At 38.0% G+C, this 22,377-nt stretch overlaps 1 protein-coding gene across 2 annotated transcripts; it reads right to left on the bottom strand.

Annotated features, from left to right (window-relative positions):
• Nucleotides 1-5,467: 5,467 nt before the first annotated feature.
• Nucleotides 5,468-20,138, bottom strand: LOC134344865 (alpha-1,4-N-acetylglucosaminyltransferase-like). 2 transcript variants are annotated; one of them, XM_063044986.1, is made up of 4 exons: nucleotides 20,116-20,138; nucleotides 12,170-12,302; nucleotides 11,827-12,090; nucleotides 5,468-7,223 (listed from the first exon to the last, which is right to left on the bottom strand). In XM_063044986.1, the coding sequence occupies exons 2-4, from the start codon at nucleotides 12,203-12,205 to the stop codon at nucleotides 6,621-6,623; spliced, it is 903 nt and encodes a 300-aa protein (XP_062901056.1). In that variant the 5' UTR covers nucleotides 12,206-12,302; nucleotides 20,116-20,138; the 3' UTR covers nucleotides 5,468-6,620. The 2 variants fall into 2 exon arrangements, with proteins under 2 accessions (XP_062901056.1, XP_062901054.1); XM_063044984.1 differs by lacking the exon at nucleotides 20,116-20,138 and having other exon boundaries at nucleotides 11,827-12,299.
• Between the last annotated feature and the right edge of the window lie 2,239 nt (nucleotides 20,139-22,377).

Here is a 22,377-nt window from a genome sequence, read left to right as displayed (position 1 = left end):
ACGGGCACACCGAGCCCCATTGTTTAGACCCGTTCATCAACAACAACCTCGACCTGTAATAATTGCTTTTCATGACTTCCAAACTAAGGTTTCTATAATTTGCCAGTCTCATCGGTTAGGTATGATTAACTTTGAAGATTATAAGATAAGGCTGGTCGAAGATTATTCATCTGAGGTATTAAATTAATGTTTTAAGTATAAAAAAGTCATGGCAGAGTTATATAACAAAGGCTATAAACTTTCAGTGAATTACCCCACTCACCTCAGGATCATTTTGGAAAATGGATGGAAATGCACGATTTTCTTCAGGCCAAATCAAGTCCAGAAGACTAATTGTTTAATACTATATGGTAAAAATTACACTTCCTTAGCTTGAACAATTCTTGTTGGAAGTTTGGAATCTAATGCTTTAGTATGTCTTTTCTTCTGAACAATTCCCTTTTCCATTCTTGTATACTCTTATATTTAGTTTTTGCTCTTATCATATTTTCTTTGCTGAGTTAATTTTTTTTCAACATGATGTTTTGAATTCTTCTTTAGCTCTTTGGAATAATATTTTGACTAGCAACTCCAGAAATTTAAATGTTTATTTCTGCTTCATGTAACCTTGTCCCCTTAGTTTGACTGATCAATTCTTTGCAATTGCGCAGATTATTTGTTTATTACTTTTTTCTTTGAACAGTTTATTTGATATATTTTCTTAAATAATTCTTCTTTTTCTTCTCATTTTTTATTCTTTCTGTTTAGGAAATTAATAGACTTAACTTCAGTAGGTTTTCTTTGTAATTTTTTTTTGCAAACATTATGTTTTGCTTTTTTTTAGTTATTTTGAAGGTTATTTAGTCTAGGATGGAATTCATTCTGTACTGATCTGTGAGGCCAAGCAGGAAAAAGGTGACTTAATAGTTATCTGGTTAGACCTCGTGAGTGCCTACGGGTCTATTCCGCATGACCTCATCCTAGAAGGACTTGACCACTACTACATCCCAGTGGCTATTCGAGACATGATCATCAGCTACCTTGGAGGATTCAAACTCAGATTTAGATCAGCCCATTTCACAGCTAGTTGGCAGGACCTCCTGAAGGGGATTTCAACAGGGTGCACCATCTCCATCACCCTATTTCTTATGGGAATGAACCTCCTATTATCAGCAGCAGAAGATGTAACCAGCGGCCCGACGCTGGAGTCGGGCATTGTTCAGCCAGCTCTACGAGGGTTCAAGGTCGACATCACTATAACGACTGTATCATATGTCCAAGCAAGCTGGGTATTGAAAACCCTGGACAATGTAGCCACTTGGGCGAGGATGTCCTTCAAGGCCTAGAAGTCCAGGTGTATGGTGATCAGAAAAGAAAAAGTTACTAGCAAGTTTAGCCTCAAAGTTCAGAGTAAGGTCATCCCTTCCATCAAAGATAACCCAATAAAATGCGTGGGGAAGTGGTTTAATATGTCACTGACAGATGGGGCCAATGTCACCAATGCTGTGAAGCAGACAGACGAATGGCTGAAGAAGATCAACAAATCCAGACTTCCCGGTAAATTCAAGACCTGGCTGTACCAATACGGCCTTCTGCCCAGGCTTCTCTGGCTCTTCACGCTTTATGAGTTCCCCATGCCTGCCGTGGAGGGCATTGAGAGGAAAACCAACAAGCACCTGCAGAGATGGTTGGGAGTTCCCCCAAGCTTCTGTTCGGTGGGCCTTTACGTTCGTTCTGGGCAACTGCAGATTCCCCTGTCATCTGTTGTGGAGAAATTCAGGGTGGCAAAATGCAGAGCCTTATTAAGCTTGAGAGATTCCAGTGACGTCTTGGTAAAGCAAGCAGGTGTTACAACCAGATCTGGGCGCAAGTGGGCAGCCAACGCAGCTATGGAGCAGGCAGTGCGTTCTCTGAAGCTGTGAGATATCATCGGCAACCCCTGCGTTGGGCAGCAAGGCCTGGGCTCAGTTCACTTCCAGCAGTGGGGAAACGCAGGCATTAGGAACAGGCGAGACATAGTACAGGCAGAAGTACGGATCTGTGAGGAAGAGAAGCAGATGTCAAGGGCAGTGGAACTAGGGTCCCAGGGCGTCTGGTCAAAATGGGATCTGCCTAAGCACAAGATCTCATGGGCAGAGTTATGGAGACTGGAGCCCTTCTGTATTTCCTTCCTCTTGCGATCTGTGTACGACACCCTTCCTTCACCATTACATCTGTACACATGGGGGATGAGAGAGGACCCGAAATGTGAGCTCTGTGGTCAAAAGGGGACACTGACTCATATACTGTCTGGGTGTAAAACAGCTCTAACTCAAGGACGGTATAGGTGGCACCATGATAAGGCGCTTCTGGCTCTCACTGACACACTAGAGCGAGAGATATGCAAGAAGAGGATGGCTGGCACAGATTTGAGGATTTGAGGAAGGCCATCACCTTCATCAAAGAGGGAGCTAGGCCTTTCGTAACCAAACAACCAAAGCCTAATCTACTGCTAATGGCCAGGTCCTGGGAGATGAGGGTTGACGTGGGAAGGAGGCTGCAGTTCCCGGATGTGGTGCACACAACCCTCCCCCTGGACATTGTACTGTGGTCAATTGAAGACAGAAAAATTATTCTGATTGAGTTGACTGTGCCGTGGAAGGAGGGATGGGAAGAGGCCGACAAGAGAAAGGCCTTGAAGTACCAGCCCTTAGTGCAGGAGTGTAAAGACAAGGGATGGCAGGCATGGTTGTTCCCTGTGGAGATCGGCTGCAGAGGTTTCCCAGCCAAATCAGCATGGCGGTTGTTGTCAGCTCTGGGCCTGGACAAAAGGAGCAAAAGGCAAGCAGCTCTTAGGATGGTGGAAGAGGCAGAATGAGCCTCTTGTTGGATTTGTAGTAGGCGAGAGGAGGGAAGCTGAAAGCCAGGAGCAGATGGGCAGTGATCTGGCCACCACTGCCGGCCCATCAACTGGAGAGTGTCATGGTTAAGGGTCAAATCACTCAGTGAAGTTTGGGAACCACCTGATGACATCTGCTCCTGGCTGAAGGCTACGGTTACTTAAAAAGGTATCTGGAGTATACACCCTAACAGATGTCTGTAACAAGTCTTCTCTTGGAGGTCTGCCAGTTAGATGTCGGGGGTGGGATTTATCAGTAGATCAGCTTTCGCCCTGTCTTGGGTGATTTTTTTCTTTGGGAGGGGGGTGGACAGGAGTGGGCTTTTTTTTTCTGTTTCCTTTTTATCAGCTGTTTGGTTATCCCTGCCTCATCTGTTGCTTGGATAAATATTTTGAATTTTAAAGTTTGGATTTTTGGTATATTCCAGTGGTTGATATGTTTAACCTCTGTTTTAAACATATTTAAATGGTGTACAATATTAATTTTCTTAGTTTAAATGTGAAAGGTTTAAACCACCCTGTGAAACGCAATAAGATTTTTACCTATATTAAGAAACTGAATGCCTCAATTATTTTTTTACAAGAGACACGTGTTCGCAGATCTGACTATGGGCATTTGTTCAAACATTGGAATGGAGTTGATTTTCATTCTTCCTTTCAAGCCAAGGCCAGAGATACTTCAATTTTAATTGACAATTCAGTTGCTTTTTTGCAACATGATGTAATGTCTGATCCCAGTGGGTGGTTAGTTATAGTCTCAGGGAAATTAGATAACAAACTATTATATTTTGCTAATCTCTATGCTCTGAATATAGATGATCCCGGCTTTTTTGAACATTTTTTTCTTTTTACCAGACTTAAGTTTGTACTCTTTAATTTTGGGAGGGGATTTTGATTGTCGTCTTGACCCTCTTTTAGACCATTCATCTTCGAAACGATTGAATATTCGTAGATCTGCCTCCTATATCCAATCTTTTCTAGTGAAATGTGACATTATTGATAGTTGGAGTTTTTTATACCCAACATGTGGAGAATATTCCTTTTTTCTCATGTTCATCATACCTATTCCAGGATTGATTTTTTTTTGTCGATAGTCATTTGATACCCTCTGTTCAATCCTGTGATTATAAAGAAATTTCTGTTTCAGATCATGCTCCCGTTTCTTTATCTTTTAATCTTCCGGGTGTTTCTCGATCAAACAGATTTTGCCCTTTTAATCCAATTTTACTATTGGATAAGGCTTTTTAACAATTTTTAGAGAGTCAAATTACTTTATTCTTTGAAGAGAATACTGTAGATGGCACTTCTAGCCTTATTATTTGGGGTGCTTTCAAGGCTGATATTAGAGGCCAATTTATTTCCTATACAGCAAGTATTAAGGAAAAAGCTAATAAGGAGCGAACTGATTTAGACAATCAGCTGAAACATTTAGATCGAAAGTATACTTCTGATCTGGATCCTGTCTTACATAAAAGACGTGTGGAAGTTAAAACTAAATATGATCTGTTCTTATCTTACCCTGTTGAAACTCAACTTTTAAAAGATAAAAGTGAATTTTATGTTCATGGTGATACAACGGGCAAACTTTTGGCTAATCGACTTAAAACTTTAACAGTTAAACATCAAATTAAGGAAATCTACAAAATGAATGGTGTTAAAACTTCTGATCAATTAGAAATAAATGATACGTTTAGAGAATTTTACTCTAAGCTGTACAGTTCCAATTTCCCTAAGGCCAATTTTGCTATGAATAATTTTCTAGGTCATTTAAACATTCCCTCACTTTCAGAGGTAAATTGTAAATGGTTAGACCAACCTTTTCCTTCTGAGGAAATTGCCCAGGTTGTCCATTCTCTGAGCTCGGGGAAGGCTCCCGGTCCTGACGGATTTTCTGGAGAGTTCTACAGGGCTTTTGCTCATTTGCTTATTCCTCACTTACTTTCCGTCCTTTCTGACTCTTTTAAATTAGGAAGGTTGCCACAATCTTTTTATAATGCCCCTATTTCACTTATTCTCAAAAAGAATAAAGATCCAACTGATTGGCCTTCCTACAGACCTATTTCTTTACTTAATGTTGACACTAAAATTTTATCTAAACTTTTGGCTCATAGGATGGAAAACATTCTGCCTTTTATTATCTCTGATGACGAGACTGGATTTATTAAAAATTGTTATTCTCATTTTAACATTTGTCATTTATTGAATGTTATTTATTGTCCTTCTAAAGAAACTTCAGAATGTGTGATTTCTTTGGATGCTGAGAAAGCCTTTGACTGGGTTGAATGGAATTATTTATTTAAAGTATTAGAAAAATTTAAATTTGGGTCCAATTTTATTCAATGGATTAAATTACTTTATTCATCTCCCACTGCCCAGGTTCTTACTAACTGTCAGAATTCTAAACCATTTAATCTCCAACGTGGAACCAGAAAAGGATGTCATTTGAGTCCTTTGCTTTTTGATTTGGCTTTAGAGCCTTTAGCCATCGTGTTTCGGGAATCCGTTGACATCTTGGGTATTTTAAGGAGAGGTATCACTCATAAGTTGTCACTTTATGCTGATGACCTTTTGCTCTACATCTCTAATGTGGAGTCCTCTCTACCCTCAGTACTCTCTTCACTTTCTGAATTTATTGAATTGAATTGAATGATCTTTATTCTCATTATACATAGGTACAATGAAACTCTGTTTGGCTTCCTCTCAGGCAATTAAATAAAGCAGTAGATAAAAGTAAGACAGTAATAGAAAAACAGTATTAAATACATTAAATAGCACTTGGGAGAAAATTTTGAGCTGTATTGAGTCTTGGGTGGTATTTCCAATCATACTCAACAACAACTAGCAGCAATGGGATGTGACATGAAAGATAATTTGACATATGGCAGGAAAATTTCCATTGATTTTTACTGTCACATGTACAAGATACATAATCTGCTGAAGACAACAAAAAATGACATTTGACAGTGCATTGTAGGTTCCCCATTCCATTGTTCATTGTCCATTGTCTGCCATTGTCAAATGAAGATCTCAAGAGCATCTCTTTGACAGTCACTGATAGACACTCATATCTGGAGCTTCTCGTGCAGTACAAGGTGAACTGTAAGCCTGTGTGTTCTCTGACGTTATGGTACTCATGCTTTTCAGTCATCTCCCTGCATCCAAAAGTCAATTTGGTGTTCCCAGCAATTTCCTCAGCATTGATATTTTCCGTTGCATAGATATAATCTCATCTTCCTTGTTAACTCTTTTTTGAAAATATCCTTCATTGAATTATGTAAATCATTCAAGTTCAGTTTCCTAAGCACTTGGCCATTCTCTAATAATACAGAATCATCATTCTACCAAATGCAAAAATATTAAACTGTTTGAGTAAAGTAAATGCAACGATGCAGTGTCCCTGATTACCTGAAACATTTTTTTCTCATTCAATATTTTTCACCGGAGAAGCCTGTCAAGTGTTGTTGCTTTGTTGTTCTACAGTGAGCAGACTGTGGATCAGCTAGTTTGTGGTCACTGGCAAATACCTTCACTGCCAAGTTACATCACATAAAACTGGGGTTGGAAATTGGGTTTCAATTCTGATTAGTATTTCCATTGAATCATTGAATAGTTGTGTATCCAGTTGTCAGAATTCCTAGTTTAATAATGAATGCACTCTAGTTTACAATTGTAGTCAAAGAGGTTTTATGTATTTTAAGACTGTAAATTTAGCAAAATCTGTCAATTTAATTATGTCACTCATTTCACAATGTCATGTCCAAAATCATGCTGTACTATTGCTGGATTGAATTAATTTTTTGTAAGTATTCGGACAATGCAACTGGAAAAGATGTTCCATTAATGATCCACTTCCAGCAACAACTTTTCTTTTCTTCTGTTTATTCATAAAGTTCCAGACATGTGCTCCATACGTATCTGAAAAGGCCCGTTCTATATGCTCCTTTTTCCAGGGGGCATAGTACCTCTCCCATGCTGGATATGGGATTGGATAGAAACGATTTGTGATCCATAGAGAGATGTCATTGCATTCCTTGCCAATGAAGGTGGCTGGTTTACTAGTATTGCACCATCTCTTCAGCACACGGGAAATCAGTTCAGGACCTTGTTGACCCCAAACATGTCCAATGTAATTGGCCACAAAATCTTCCATGCAATTCCACAAAAAGGTATGGTGCTTCTGCTGGAAACCCATTGCTCCGTTACTGAAAACAGCTGGACTTTGTGGACAGATAAAGTTATCAAATGGCATAGGCCTCAGTGATATAATGTCAGTATCCAGGTAGATGCCTCCATATCTCCAGATCAACGCTAACCTGCAGCCATCTGCAAGCACATGAGTCCAAAACTTTTCCTTTAGTGGATTTACCTACAGTATAAATGACAAGGAAAGTTTAATCCATTAACTGAGTATTTCAGTGGTAATAAAGAACTGTATTTAGCATCAGGAAGAGAAATATAGATGTAGAAATAATGATTAGAAAGAAAAGAAATTAAGATAATAGTCAACTACAAAGAAAGTTCTAGCTGGGTGTCTCACAAAGGAGGGAGCACCAGCTCTTGTGCTGTTAAAGGCACTTAGTGAAGGCATTATGAATTCTATTAATACCAGTACTGTATCAGAATTAGGTTTATTATCATCAGCATGTGTTGTGAAATTTGTTAAATTAACAGCCTTCGTTATACATAATATAGAAGAAAAGAATCAATTACAGTAAACGTATATTGAATAGATTAAAAATTGTGCAAAACCAGAAATAATATATATCAAAAAAGTGAGGTAGCGTTCATGGGTTCAATGTCCATTTAGGGATCAGATGGCAGAGGGGAAGAGGCTGTTCCTGAATCACTGAGTGTGCGCCTTCAGGCTTCTGTACTTTCTACCTGATGGTAACAGTGAGAAAAGGACATGCTCTGGGTGCTGGGGATTCTTAATAATGGACACTGTCTTTCTGAAGCACCGCTCCTTGAAGATGTTTTGACTACTTTGTAAGCTCGTACCCCAGAAGGAGCCAACTAAATTTATGACCATCTGCAGCTTCTTTCCGTCCTGTGCAGTAGCCCCAAATTTCTTCCAACTTGTAATTAAGTATAGTCACTGTCTTGCCTTTTTTATAGCTGCAGAAATATGTTGAGACCAGGGTAGGTCCTCAGAGATCTTGACACCCAGGAACTTGAACCTGCTCACTCTCTCCACTTCTGATCCCTCTATTAGGATTGGTATGTGCTCCTTCATCTTACCCTTCCTGAAGTCCACAATCAGCTCTTTCATCTTACTGACATTGGGTGCTAGGTTATTGCTGCAACACCACTCCACTAGTTGGTATATCTCGCTCCTGTACGCCCTCTCATCTCCATCTGATATTCTACCATCAGTGGTTGTATCATCAGCACATTTATAGATGACATTTGAGCTATGCCTAGCCACACAGTCATTGGTACAGAGAGAGTAGAGTATTGGGCTAAGCACACACTGCTGAGATGCACCAGTGTTGATCTCAGCGAGGACGAGGTATTATCACCAATCCACGCAGATTGTGGTTTTCCTGTTAGGAAGTCGAGGATCCAATTGCAGAGGGAGATACAGAGGCCCTGGTTCTATAACATATCAATCAGGATAGTGAGAATGGTAGCATTAAATGCTGAGCTATAGTCAATAAACAGCATCCTGACATAGGTGATTGTGTTGTTCAAGTTGTCTAAAGCTGTGTGAAGAGCCATGGAGATTGCATCTGCCGTTGACCTACTGTGGTGACAGGCAAACTGCAATGTGTCCAGGTGCTTGCTCAGGCAGGAGTTCAGTCTAGTAATAACCAACCTCTCGAAGTATTTCATCACTGTAGATGTGAGTGCCACTGGATGATAGCCATCAAGGCAGCTGACATTATTTTTCTTAGGCACTGTTATAATTGTTGCCTTTTTGAAGCAAGGGGGAACTTCCACCCTTAGAAGTGAGAGGTTGAAAATGTCCTTGAATACTCCCGCCAGTTGGTTAGCACAGATTTTTAGAGCCTTATCTGGTACTGCATCAGGACCTGCTGTCTTGCAAGGGGTCACCCTCTAGAAAGACAGAGGTTAAAAATAACTCTCATATCCTAATGGGTATTTGAATGGTCTTTAATTTTTTTAACTTATTTTTTTCTGATATATACACAAAAAGGATGGAAGAGTGTTGAGCTCTGTCAACTAGGACTATGTAAACATTTAGTAGGGATGTGCTTTTTCCCTTGTATACACTTGCGCACTGGGCGAGGAAGGGGATTGTGGGATGAAAAGGTGGCAGCCCTCACGTATTGAACTGAGACATTGAAAGTAAAATTGTTTAAACAAAATAAAATCATATCTTTGTTGTTCGGGAGTTTACACTGACAATGGCATCAACAACTTCCCTGAAAATATTCACTCATTGTAACGTGCTGGACGATATTTAAATACTAACTCTGTGCTCCAGAGGACTAAGGTGTGACTGACTGAAGATTTTATGGCTCTTTGTGAAGTAGATTTGCAGTACTTGTGTCTTGTGTGTTCTTTCTTTAAAAGATTTTCTGAGTTGTGTGAAAATGTGGGGTCCCACAGTCATCCATCATCTCTTGACTTTAGGTTTTGGACCACATGTTGGAAGTTTTATTGTGGAATTAACTCGAACACCTATTACCATAATAATTATTTTCCATCTCACAGCACCTTTGCATGTACATTGAGCAAAAATTTCTGTACTTTGGTCATGTGAGAAGGGAGTCAGTACTTACAGAAGTTCCTTATCTACCTTCCAGGTGCTCAATTACTCCTTCCAGGTCAAACAACAAAATACCTGCATTTCTACCAATTTTAGTGCACTGCATCAGGATTCTGTTTTTTCTACACTGGAGAATCCAAAACCAGATTAGGCAAATGACTGTTGTACAGACTACCTCTGCTCAGTCTTCAGTTGAGACCGAAGGTTTGGTGATATGATGTGTCAGAACATGATTGGAAAGAGGTCTGGGCATATGCAGAAATGTTAGAGCGATCTGGAACAAGACTTGGTAAAAACGTGGTATGGTTTTGTTGCTGTAAATAAAACTTCTAATCCTTCTAGAACATAATTCTGTATTGTTAACCCACAGTACATATAAAAATAAGAGCACAACATGGTGTCAGAAGTTGGTCTGGAAGAAAACTACGTTCGCTAACATGGGAGAAGCGAAGATAATCGAAGAAAAAAGAGTTCACACTGTTTTGGTATTTGCTAACAGTTTTAAAAATGGAAGGTCTGCAACCTCCTCTGACACTTCAGCTAACTGGGAACGTAGCTGAGAACTGAAGAAAATTGAAGCAGCGTTTTGAAATATATTTGTCGGCGATCGAAGCTCATAGAAAACCGGAAAAAACAAAAGCTGCGCTTCTACTCCACCTAATAGGTGACGATGCAATTGAGGTATATAATCACTTTATTTTTGCAGATGGAGATAATTTAAAATTGGAATCGATATTGGACAAATTTGAGGCATTTTGTATACCAAAGCGTAATTTGACATATGAAAGGCTTAAATTTTTTACACTGCGCAGACAGCTGGTGAAACAATTGATCAATATGTTACTGAATTGAGACACCAGAGAAAAACATGTGAGTTTACAGAATTTACAGACTCTCTCATTAAAGACAGAATTGTTTGTGGCATTGGGGATAATGGTCTGAGAGGAAGACTGTTAGGAGAACAAGACTTAGACTTAAAAGTAGCTTTGATGCTCCGCAAAGCTTCGGAAACAGTGACGTCGCAGGCTAAAGAATTTTCACTGACAGCTGCCACGTAGAGACTGTGGAAAAGCACGAACCTATTAGAAAAATTAATAAGACGATAACAAAACCGACAGAGAGCAAGATGTCATCTGAGTGAAAAAAGCTATGTGATCGCTATTGGCAGCTGCACCAGCCTAAACAGTGTCCAGCGTATGGGAAAATGTGCAATGATTGCGGTAAGAGTAATCATTTTTCACGTTGTTGCAAAAGTAGAAAGAAAATAAAACAAGTAAATGCAGTGCTTGAAAATGAACTTGAGAAGCTTTATTGAAATAATGAAGTCTCAGCATAAAAAAAAGATTACAGAGTTAATGAATGAATTAGCTGAAGAAAAGAAGATTTGTATTTCATTGCAAATGGAATTAAGAAAGCTACAGTACTTGAAGAAGTACAACTGAGATCATATATGGTCCAAACAGAAGAAGGAGCAGTGTTAAGAAGAAATCACAAGACCTCAAGTGTTTCAGTTAACTGATGCAGACCAGACAAAACATGGAAATAGCAATGAAACACTAGGACTGTGTGAACCACTTGGAAGGTCTACTCGTGTTCGTAAACCCCAAGGGAGACTGATAGGAACATGTTAAATTATGCATTTGTTCTGGTTAATATTGCTAATTGTTTTTCTTTTTAAGGAAATGAAGATGTAGTGAAATGCCATGTCAGAACATGATAGGAAAGAGTTCTGAGCATGTGCAGAAATGTTAGAATGATCTGGAAGATGGCTTGGTAAAAACTTGATTTGGTTTTGTTGCTGTCAGTAAAAGTTCTAATTCTTCGAGAATATGATTCTTTATTGTTAACCCACAGTATGTATAAAAATAAGAACACAACACAAGGTGTTGAGTTTAAATTTTTAGTCACAATAATTTTCTCTGCTTGCTTTGTACAGCACTGCCTTGTCTCAAAATACACCTTGTTCCTTTCCTTTTGGGGTCCATGAGCGAGTCTGCCCTGCCTCCAACACCTGGCCTGTAGTAACATGTGCTCCGAAACAACACACTGGTTTAAAATTAAACAACAGGGTAAGCAATGTTTGTCGATGTGGCAATGCCTTTCATTATCTTTAGTACTTCTGACCTGGATATTGTATTTCCCGGCATTCCCACAGACTCTACATTCATTTAAAAACAAGTTAATTTGTGTCAAGCACTGAGTTTACCAAACAAAATCATATATTTCTGTTGATTACCTTTTGGTACCAGTTTTTCAATGGAGTGTCTTCAAACAGTTCAGTGACATTCAAGGGTAGAATGGTGACATTGCTCACTGAGGAGAGCAATGGGATGCCTTTGTACTCAGGCTGTGGATACTGGCTCAAGTTGCCACTGAATCCCTTCATGAAATAATAAATTGGTTTGTCTGGGTTTCTTAGAGCAGCAGACTCCACTGAACACACCACTAATGGTGTTGGCTCTACGTTGTCAGTCGACTCCAGAAATATAATCCTGGGTTTCTGGTGTAAGAATGCAAGATCAGAAACATCTTTTTCAGAACCAGAATTGTCTTTTACATGCAACATTCCAAGCATGTACCTTTGAATGGAATAATAGCCTTCTAAATCCCAGCATTTGTACAACACACCTGCAGTTGCAAGTATTGAGACAAGGAAATATCCTTTCTGCATGGAGATCATAGTGTGGAGCTGAGATGTTTTGTCAAATGTTGCTGCAAAACAAAGATGCACGTTCTGTTTTCAATATTGACTACATGAAGTAAGACATATTTAGATTTCTAGAAAAGGAAGACAAATTAATCCCACTATTGATGGCAGCACTCTTTCTTTAACAAAACACGTTTAAAAGAAATTGGCAAATTATGAATCCTCAGCATTTGCTGTCCTGAAGTTATTGGGATCTAGAATTAAGGACCGAAAGAGAAAGATATCATGAAAGGTTTGAGTTGATCAGAAATAGAATTTCTGATTTACTTTCAGAAATAACCTACTCCCTCCTGAACCAGCAGCATTCCTCTCTGAAGGGACAGTGATAATACCATTCTTTTGCTGACAAGGTGCTACGGGTCGAGTTCAGTGAATTGTTTGCTAACTTGCAGAGGGCAAATGTCAGCTCTCAGGCACGTCATTACACGTCCACTGGATCCTGACACAATCATACCATTACCAATCATCAAGCAACCGGTGCTTCTCTCTCTCTCTCAAACTCTGTGTGGGTTGGTGTGTGTGTGTGTGTGTATATATACACTTGCACATGACTACATACGTAAATGTGTTTGTGTCGGTGTTTGTGTGTGTGTGTGTGTGTGTGTCTGTGTGTGTGTGTGTGTGTGTGCGCATGTCTATGTCTGTATGTGTCCATGTTTCTGTGTATGTTGTGTATGTGTAACTGTGTCCAGTTTAAGATTGCAAATGTTAGCTCCGATTCTGTCAGTGCATTAACTGTGACAAGTGCAATGGATTTTTTCTTAAACTGCTCCCAGATGCAGGATGCAACACTGGCAGCGACTTCAATGGTCATTACTTCCCATCCCCTCTTGATCTCTAATCTGTTCATCATGCTGGCAGTCCATGTGCAAAGGAAATACCTTCTTATTTCAACTTTTCCAAAACGACATGAAAGCCTTTGTTTTAAAGACAGCCTCTCTCACAGCTAAACTTACACTGAAAATATCACAAAGAATTCCAGCTGAGCCACGGCATAAGGCACAATTTTGCTGAAGATTTGCTGTCAAGATGCCACAAATGGCTGGCATTGGGTCTCTATCCATCACCCCATGAGATTACCAAGGCAAAACATGACATTATGCTGGTGAGAAGTCGAGTACTACTCCCAACCTGCACTGGCAAGAAATGGCTTGTTAACTGTGAGGAGTGTGTTTGGCGCTTGAGAGGTAAAACTGTGCAGATGATGAAAATCTGAAATAAATCGTAACGTACCAGGGGAACATGGGTCAGGCAGTACAAGTAGAGAGAAAACCAGAAATTAATGATCCAATTCAATGAAGCTTCATCAAGCTCAGAGGAGATCAAAAACAGAGATATTTCAAGTTGCAGAGCCGAGTGAGGGGTGGAGAGGACAAAGTGAGTAACAGTGATAGGGTGGAGACCAACAGAGACAGAACTCCATGAATTGTGGCGGTGTGAGCTGAGAGGGCGTTGGTGACTGGTTAATCACAGCTGATCTCTGTGAGGACATGTAAATAGAAGGAGAGGAGAGAGGATGAGAAGAGGCGAAAGCTGTGCAGGATTGAGGAGACACAGAACTCCACAGTTACTGGAAATCTGACAGCAGAGAGAATGTTGGAAATACCCTGTGTGTACGGCAGCAGTGTAGAGAGAGGAACTGAGCCAATATTATGGGCGTATGACCTGCCATCAGAAATGCCCAGCTCTGCCACAAAACGCAAAACTGCTCGACTGAAATTTTAATTCAATGTTGCCTCAATATTTCTTCAATACTCCTAATCATTCTAATTTCTTTAATACGTTTAATGAAAAACACAGTGAAAACAAAACCAAAGCTATGTCAGAATCATATTAACACAGTATACTAAACTTTTTTGTCTTAATGACATTCTTTTTGTGCTTTTTGTTTTTGCTATGTCTGGGCATCAATACTCAAAATTGATTTTTTAATATAATTTTTATTGAATTTTCAAAAAGAATACATGAAAAAAAAGAATCTACCCTCCCCCCTCCCCTCCCCAAATATAGTCCTACCTAAAAAAGGAAGAAAAAGAAAAAAAAAGAAAGAAAAAAAAGAACCGCCTGGTTATTGGAAGGTTTCCACATGCTCCATGGGATTCAAAATGAATTTGGTATAATTATTCGTTACTTTCCCCAAGTGACCAAATTCTCTATCGGAGCACTTAAATATGCCATCCTATCTTTTGTAAATAAGGGTGCCAAATATTCAAAAATGTTACATATTTATCTTTTAAATTATAAGTAATTTTTTCAAGTGGAATAGAACTAGCCATTTCATTATTCCAACGATCCATACTTAAATACGAATCAGATTTCCAAGTAACTGCTATAGTCTTCTTAGCTACTGCCAATGCAATTTTTATAAATTCTTTCTGATATTTATTCAATTTAAGTTTCGGTTTTATCCCTTCAATATCACCTAATAAAAATAATACAGGGTTATGTGGAAGTTGAATTGCAGTAATTTGTTCCAATAAGATTCTTAAATTTATCCAAAAGGGTTGAATTTTAAAACAAGACCAAGTAGAATGTAAAAAAGTACCAACTTCTTGATTACACCGAAAACATTTATCAGAAAAATTTGAATTTAATCTATTTTTTGCGGTGTAATATATAATTGATGTAAAAAATTATATTGTACTAATCTAAGTCGAACATTTATTGTATTTGTCATACTGTCAAGACAAAGTCTTGACCAATTTGTTTCATCAATAATAATATTCAGATCTGTTTCCCATTTTTGCTTTGACTTATGGGTTCCTTGTTTAATTGTCTGTTCTTGAATCAAATTATACATACAAGAAATAATTTTTTTAATTTTCCCTTTTTGAATTAAAATTTCAATTTCATTAGGTTTTGGCAAAAACATTGTTTGACCCAGCTTACCTTTTAAGTAAGCCCTTAATTGAAAGTAACAGAAGAAAGTATTATTAGATATTTTATATTTATCCTTTAATTGTTCAAATGACATCAATATACCTCGTTCAAAACAATCTCCTATAAATTTAATCCCTTTTTGGTACCAATTATATAAAAGTTGATTGTCCATTGTAAAAGGAATAAGTCTGTTTTGGAACAAAGGTCTCCTTGCTAATAGAGATTTCTGTGTTTCATTATCAACATTTATCTTATTCCATAGATCAATCAAATGTGTTAATATAGGAGATTCTTTCTTTTCCCGTATCAATTTAGATTCCCATTTATATGTAAAATCTTCAGGTCTATTTTCTCCTATCTTGTCTAGTTCTATTTTAATCCATGCTGGTTTTCGATCATCAAAGAAAGATGCAATAAATCTAAGTTGATTTGCTTTATAATAGTTTTTAAAGTTTGGAAGTTGTAACGCTCCTAACCCAAATTTACATGTCAATTTTTCCAATGATATTCTTGACATTTTACCTTTCCAAAGAAATTTTCTCACACATTTATTTAACTCTTGAAAAAATTTCTGTGGCAATTGTATTGGTAATGTTTGAAACAGATACTGTAATCTAGGAAATATATTCATTTTTACAACATTGACTCTACCTACTAATGTTATTGGTAATATCATCCATTTGTCAAGATCTTCTTGAATTTTTTTCAATAGTGGTAAATAATTAAATTTATATAAATTCTTTAGATCATTATCAAGTCTTATACCTAAATATTTTACACCATTTACCGGCCATCTAAATTGGGTTACTAATCGACATTGACTATAGTCTCCTTTAGTAAGAGGTAAAATTTCACTTTTATCCCAATTTATTTTGTAACCTGATACCTTCCCATATTCATCCAATCTAGAAGATAATTTATGTAACGAATATTGTGGATTTGTTAAATAGATCAAAACATCATCGGCAAAAAGATTAATTTTATATTCTTCCTGATTAACTCTAAAACCCATAATATCTGGATCAATTCTAATTAGTTCTGCTAATGGCTCTATCGCCAATACAAATAAAGCAGGTGATAGTGGACAACCTTGTCTAGTTGACCTTTTTAACTGGAATGGTGTTGAACTTTGAGAGTTTGTCACCACTTTAGCTTTAGGGTTAGAATTTAAAGTTTTAATCCAATTTATAAAAGATGTTCCTAACCCATATTTTTCTAGTACTTTAAATAAAAAATCCCATTCTCGTCTATCAAATGCTGTTTCTGCATCCAAAGCTACTACTATACTCTTCTCATCCCTTTTTTGTGCCAAATGAATTATACTGAGTAGCCGAGTTACATTATCTGCCAATTGTCTATTTTTAATTAATCTATTTGATATAAATGTTGCTATTATTTTATAATCCATATTCAATAAAAAATAGGCCTATATGATGCTGGTTTCATAGGATCTCTGTCTTTTTTTGGCAATACTATTACAATCGCTGTTGAAAAAGATTCTGGAAGTTTATGTATTTTTTCTGCTTGACGTATTAGTTCTATAAAAAGAGGAAATAATAAATATTTAAATTTTTTTAAAAATTCAGGTGGAAAGCCATCTCCTCCTGGACATTTATTACTTTGGAGTGATCCTAAAGCTTCTTCAACTTCTTTTAATGTAAAAGGCATATCTAATCCCTTCTGTTCTTCCAAATTCAATTTTGGAAGAGAAACTTGTGATAAAAACCTTTCTATCTCATTAACATCATTTTGGGATTCTGATTGATATAATTCAGAATAGAAATTTTTAAAAGTTTCATTTATTTCAAGAGGTTTATAAGATATTTTATTTGCCCTTGTTCTAATTGCATTTATTGTTTTGGAAGCTTGTTCTGTTTTCAACTGCCAGGCAAGAATTTTATGTGCTCTCTCACCTAACTCATAATACCTTTGTTTAGTTCTTATAATTGCTTTTTCCGTTCTATATGTCTGAAGCGTATTGTATTGTAACTTCTTATTGACAAGTTGTTTTCGTTTTTCTTCTGACATATATCTTTGAGATTCTTTTTCTATTTTTGTAATCTCTTTTTCCAATTGATCTAGTTCTGCCATATATTCTTTCTTAATTTTAGACGTACAACTTATTATCTGGCCCCTAAGATATGCTTTCATCGCATCCCATAATATAAATTTATCATCCACTGAATGAAAATTTGTATCCAAAAAAAATTGAATCTGCTTTTTCATAAAATCACAAAAATCTTGACGTTTTAATAATAGTGAATTAAATCTCCATCTATAAGCCACTTCTTCCTTATCAGCCATTATTATTGTCATTAATAAAGGGGAATGATCTGATAATATTCTTGCTTTATATTCCATATTTTTCACTCTGTGTTGAATATGCACTGATAATAGAAACAAATCTATCCTTGAGAAAGTTTTATGTCTATGGGAGTAGAACGAATAGTCTCTTTCTTTAGGATTGATTCTTCTCCATATATCAATCAGATTTAAATCCTTCATCAATGATAAAGTTAAATTTACTACCTTTGATTTTATAACAGCCTTGGTTGATCTATCGAAGACTGGGTCTAAGCAAAAATTAAAGTCTCCTCCAATTAATATTTTTTCATGCGCATCCGCCAAATTCAGAAAAGATTCTTGTATGAATTTTGCATCATTTTCATTTGGTGCATAAATGTTCATAAAAGTCCATAATTCAGAGAAAAGTTGACAATGTATAATCACATATCTCCCCGCAGAATCAATTATTACATTTTGTATTCTAATTGGTAACGTTTTATTGATCAAAATTGCTACTCCCCTCGCTTTTGAATTAAATGAAGCCGCAACAACATTACCCACCCAATCTCTCTTTAGTTTCTGATGTTCTGTTTCCGTTAGGTGCGTTTCCTGTAAAAAAGCTAAATCTATCTTCATTTTTTTAATATGTGTTAAGATTCTTTTTCTTTTCATTGGTCCATTAAGCCCGTTAACATTAAAACTCAAAAAATTCAATAAATTAGTCATTATTCTTCACAAAGTTACTCCAATCTAAAACATTATTTATCTTCTCAACTTTCATAGTTCCTTGGGGAATCTCTTTAAACTTCACCATGTTCCTATGTGTCTCCCTCCCAACCTTCCAAGCAGAAAGAAAAAAGAAAGAAAAAGTACAAGAAAAAAATACCCCCCCACTAATGTTGTGAACGAAAGGATACACACTACCCCACTCCATTTTGCGGGTCGTGGCAAAAGCCACGCTTGCACACATGACTAGCGTAGCAATCGATCAGTGCTTCTTCCAGCTCCCCCGCAACAAAAAAAAACATTATATATATATAAACAAAATTAGTATTACTATTCCCAACTAATATTCCTCCAGTTTTAACCTTTCTTACCCCCCTCATATAATTAATAATATATTTATACATTCATCCAGCTTCAAAAATCCATCAAGTCCATTCATTAATCCAATCTTCATCTTCAATCTATCTCGCTCTCCTGGGTTTGTTCTTGTGTCTGGTGAGTTTTCAGAGAATCTCGCATAAACTGCTCTGCTTTCTGATAATCATCAAAAAATCTTTTTTCTCCAACTGACAAAAAAATATTCAAAGTTGCAGGATAACGCAGTGTAAATTGATAACCATGCTCCCATAGGGTTTTTTTCACTGGATTAAATTTCTTCCTTCTCTTCAAAAGTTCGTAACTTATATCAGGATAGAAAAAAAACTTTGTTCTCTCCAATTATCAATGGCCCTTTTCTATCTTTGGCAGCTCGAGCAGCTGCCTGTAGAATCCTTTCCTTGTCTTGAAATCTTAAGAATTTTATTAAAATCGATCGTGGATATTGGTCATCTTTTGGTTTTGGTCTTAGAGCTCTATGTGCCCGCTCAATTTCAATTGATCGAACCTCCTCTTCCATTTGCAAAACATCCAGGATCCATCTTTGAAAAAATTCTATTGGTTTATCTCCCTCCATATCTTCTTTAAGACCAACAATTTTAATATTATTACGTCTACTAAAATTTTCCAACATGTCCACTTTCTCCAAGAGTCGGTTTCTTTCCGAATTCCAGACAAGCAAATCATTTTCAGTTTTTTCCACTCTATCATTCATATGCCCCATTGCTCTTTCCATCTTCTGAAGCTTCTTATCCATTTTGTCCTGTCTTGCCATAACTTTATCATAGCACATCTTCGTATCTCTAAGTTCTTCTCTTACTTTTCTTAATTCAGCCGTTAATTGCAATATAGCTTCTCTCATATCACTATCATCTCCTTTACTTCCAATCGCTTCCAGTTCTTCCTCTTCTTCCTCTATGTTCTCTGCAGAATCCGATTCTGACTCCGAGTCATTTTCAATTGCAGTGGCTGTCGGTTCTTGTAGTTTGTGTGGTGCCGGTTTGCGCATGCGCATTACCGATGACTTCTTCGCAGAAGCCGATGCCATCGCCGTTGCTCCCGTTGCTACCGAAGGAGATCCAACCTGAGTCCGAGGCTCCATCGTTGCAGTAGGCCCTTTTCTCTTCCCGTCTCGCGGCTGCTTCGCAACTGCAGACTTCTTTTGTTGCAGTTTAGGGGGCATATCGTAAAGTAATCTTACAAAGTTTATAAATAGTTTTCAGAAAATATTTACGAACTTTGTTTTGTTTAACGGTACTTTACTGACTTGTTGTGGGAGAACTGGATTTACACGTCTCAATCCCACGTCATCACGTGACGCCCCCCTCAAAATTGATATTTGAGTATTCCTGATTGTCAAAATGTGTTTCTTTGCCTAACATTGTAAAACAGATCAGATAATTATTCAAATTTGAATCTATCCCTAGTCTGCTCGCTGACTGATTATATCCAAAGATATCAAGTTCATGAAAAATAAAACACATTCTCCCAAAATGAAAAGAAATTCCAGCATAATTCTGAGAAAACATATTAAAATTCATTGGCACCTACCTGTTTTAAATGGGATTCACTCATGCCATTCTCTGTAAATAAAATAATCTTCTGGGAGTTTTTCGAGTTTATACCTGAAGATTCAACTGTGTTTGCCAATTTGACCCACCCAGTGATGACCGATAAGGAAAAGGGGAGGTGCAACGAGACCTGGGTGTCATTATACACCAGTCATTGAAAGTGGGCATGCAGGTACAGCAGGCTGTGAAAAAGGCGAATGTATGCTGGCATTTATAGCGAGAGGATTCGAGTACAGGAGCAGGGAGGTACTACTGCAGTTGTACAAGGCCTTGGTGAGACCACACCTGGAGTATTGTGTGCACTTTTGGTCTCCTAATCTGAGGAAAGACATCCTTGCCATAGATGGAGTACAAAGAAGGTTCACCAGATTGATTCCTGGGATGGCAGGACTTTCATATGAAGAAAGACTGGATGAACTGGGCTTGTACTCGTTGGAATTTAGAAGATTGAGGGGGGATCTGATTGAAACGTATAAGATCCTAAAGGGATTGGACAGGCTAGATGCAGGAAGATTGTTCCCGATGTTGGGGAAGTCCAGAACAAGGGGCCACAGTTTGAGGATAGAGGGGAAGCCTTTTAGGACCGAGATTAGGAAAAACTTCTTCACACAGAGAGTGGTGAATCTGTGGAATTCTCTGCCACAGGAAACAGTTGAGGCCAGTTCATTGGCTATATTTAAGAGGGAGTTAGATATGGCCCTTGTGGCTACGGGGGTCAGGGGGTATGGAGGGAAGGCTGGGGCGGGGGTTCTGAGTTGGATGATCAGCCATGATCATAATAAATGGTGGTGCAGACTCGAAGGGCCGAATGGCCTACTCCTGCACCTATTTTCTATGTTTCTATGTTTCTATGTAACTCAGGTGAGGTGAAGCCAGCTAATGGTGAAAAATGAAAATCTTTAACAAAGCACCAGAAACAAACTGCTGATATAGTCAGCAGGTCAAGCCGTATCTTTGGAAATGAATAAACAGTCGATGTCTCATCCTGACATCCTTCTTCCGGACTAGAAAGGAAGGACGGAAGATACCAGAATAAAAAGGAGGGGGGAGGGGAATGAGGGTAGCTAGAATGTAATTGGCGAAACAAGGTAGGTAGTAATGAATAAGGGCTGGAAAGGAAGGAATCTGATATGATACAAGAGAGGACCACAGGAGAAAAGGAAGGAAGATGTGGTAGGCAGCTGAGAGGAGGAAAGGGGACAGAGTGGAGAATAGAAGAAGGAGAGAGGAGGAGGGAATTTTTTTTATCAGAAGAAGAAAATGATATTCATGCCATTAGTTTGTTTTAATGCTATTGGGGAGGCTTTAAACTAGATTTGCAGGGGGATGGGAACCAGAGTGCCAGAGCTGACAGTGTGGCTGGGGTGAAAATAAATGATGTTAAAAGTTCAAGCAAATCTGCTAATAGAAAGGTTGTGAGTGGTAGTAAAAATCTTCTGAGGTGTATATATTTCAATGCTAGGAGTATTGCAGGGAAGGCAGATGAGTTGAGGGCATGGATTGACACGTGGAATTATGATGTCATAGCAATTAGTGAAATTGGCTACAGGAGGGGCAGGACTGGCAGCTTAATATTCCAGGGTTCCAATGTTTCAGATGTGATCGAGACAGAGGAATGAAAGGTGGGGGAGTAGCATTGCTTGTTAGGGAAAATATTACAGCAGTGCTCAGGCAGGACAGATTAGAGGGCTTGTCTACTGAGTCCTTATGGGTGGAGCTGAGAAACAGGAAAGGTATGGCCACATTAGTGGGATTGTATTACAGACCACCCAATAGTCAACGAGAATTGGAAGAGCAAATCTGCAGAGAGATAGCAGGCAACTGCAGGAAACATAAAGTTGTGGTGGTAGGGAATTTTAGTTTTCCATATATTGATTGGGTCTCCCATACTGTTAGGGGTCTAGATGGTTTACAGTTTGTAAAATGTGTTCAGGAAAGTTTTCTAAATCAATATATAGAGGGACCAACTAGAGGGGATGCAATACTGGATCTCTTGTTAGGAAACGAGTTAAGACAAGTGACAGAAGTCTGTGTCGGGGAGCACTTTGGTTCCAGTGATCATAACACCATTAGTTTCAACTTGATCATGGACAAGGATAGATCTGGTCCTAGGGCTGAGGTTCTGAACTGGAAGAAGGCCAAATTTGAAGAAATAAGAAAGGATCTAAAAAGCCTGGGTTGGGACAGGTTGTTCTCTGGCAAGGATGTGATCAGTAGAGGGGAAGCCTTCAAAGAAGAAATT

Source organism: Mobula hypostoma, chromosome 4 (assembly GCF_963921235.1).
Source record: "Mobula hypostoma chromosome 4, sMobHyp1.1, whole genome shotgun sequence".
In the NCBI taxonomy this organism is placed as follows: Eukaryota; Metazoa; Chordata; class Chondrichthyes; order Myliobatiformes; family Myliobatidae; genus Mobula; species Mobula hypostoma.
This window is presented reverse-complemented; position numbering and strand designations above follow the sequence as displayed.

What these genes read in the sequence shown, in the direction of transcription:
- LOC134344865 (XM_063044984.1), bottom strand. Translation starts at nt 12,270, where the DNA reads ATGATCTCCATGCAGAAAGGATATTTCCTTGTCTCAATACTTGCAACT. An exon ending in TGAAAAACTGGTACCAAAAG is followed by an intron (nt 7,224 to 11,826) that starts GTAATCAACAGA and finishes TTTATACTGTAG; the next exon opens with GTAAATCCACTAAAGGAAAA.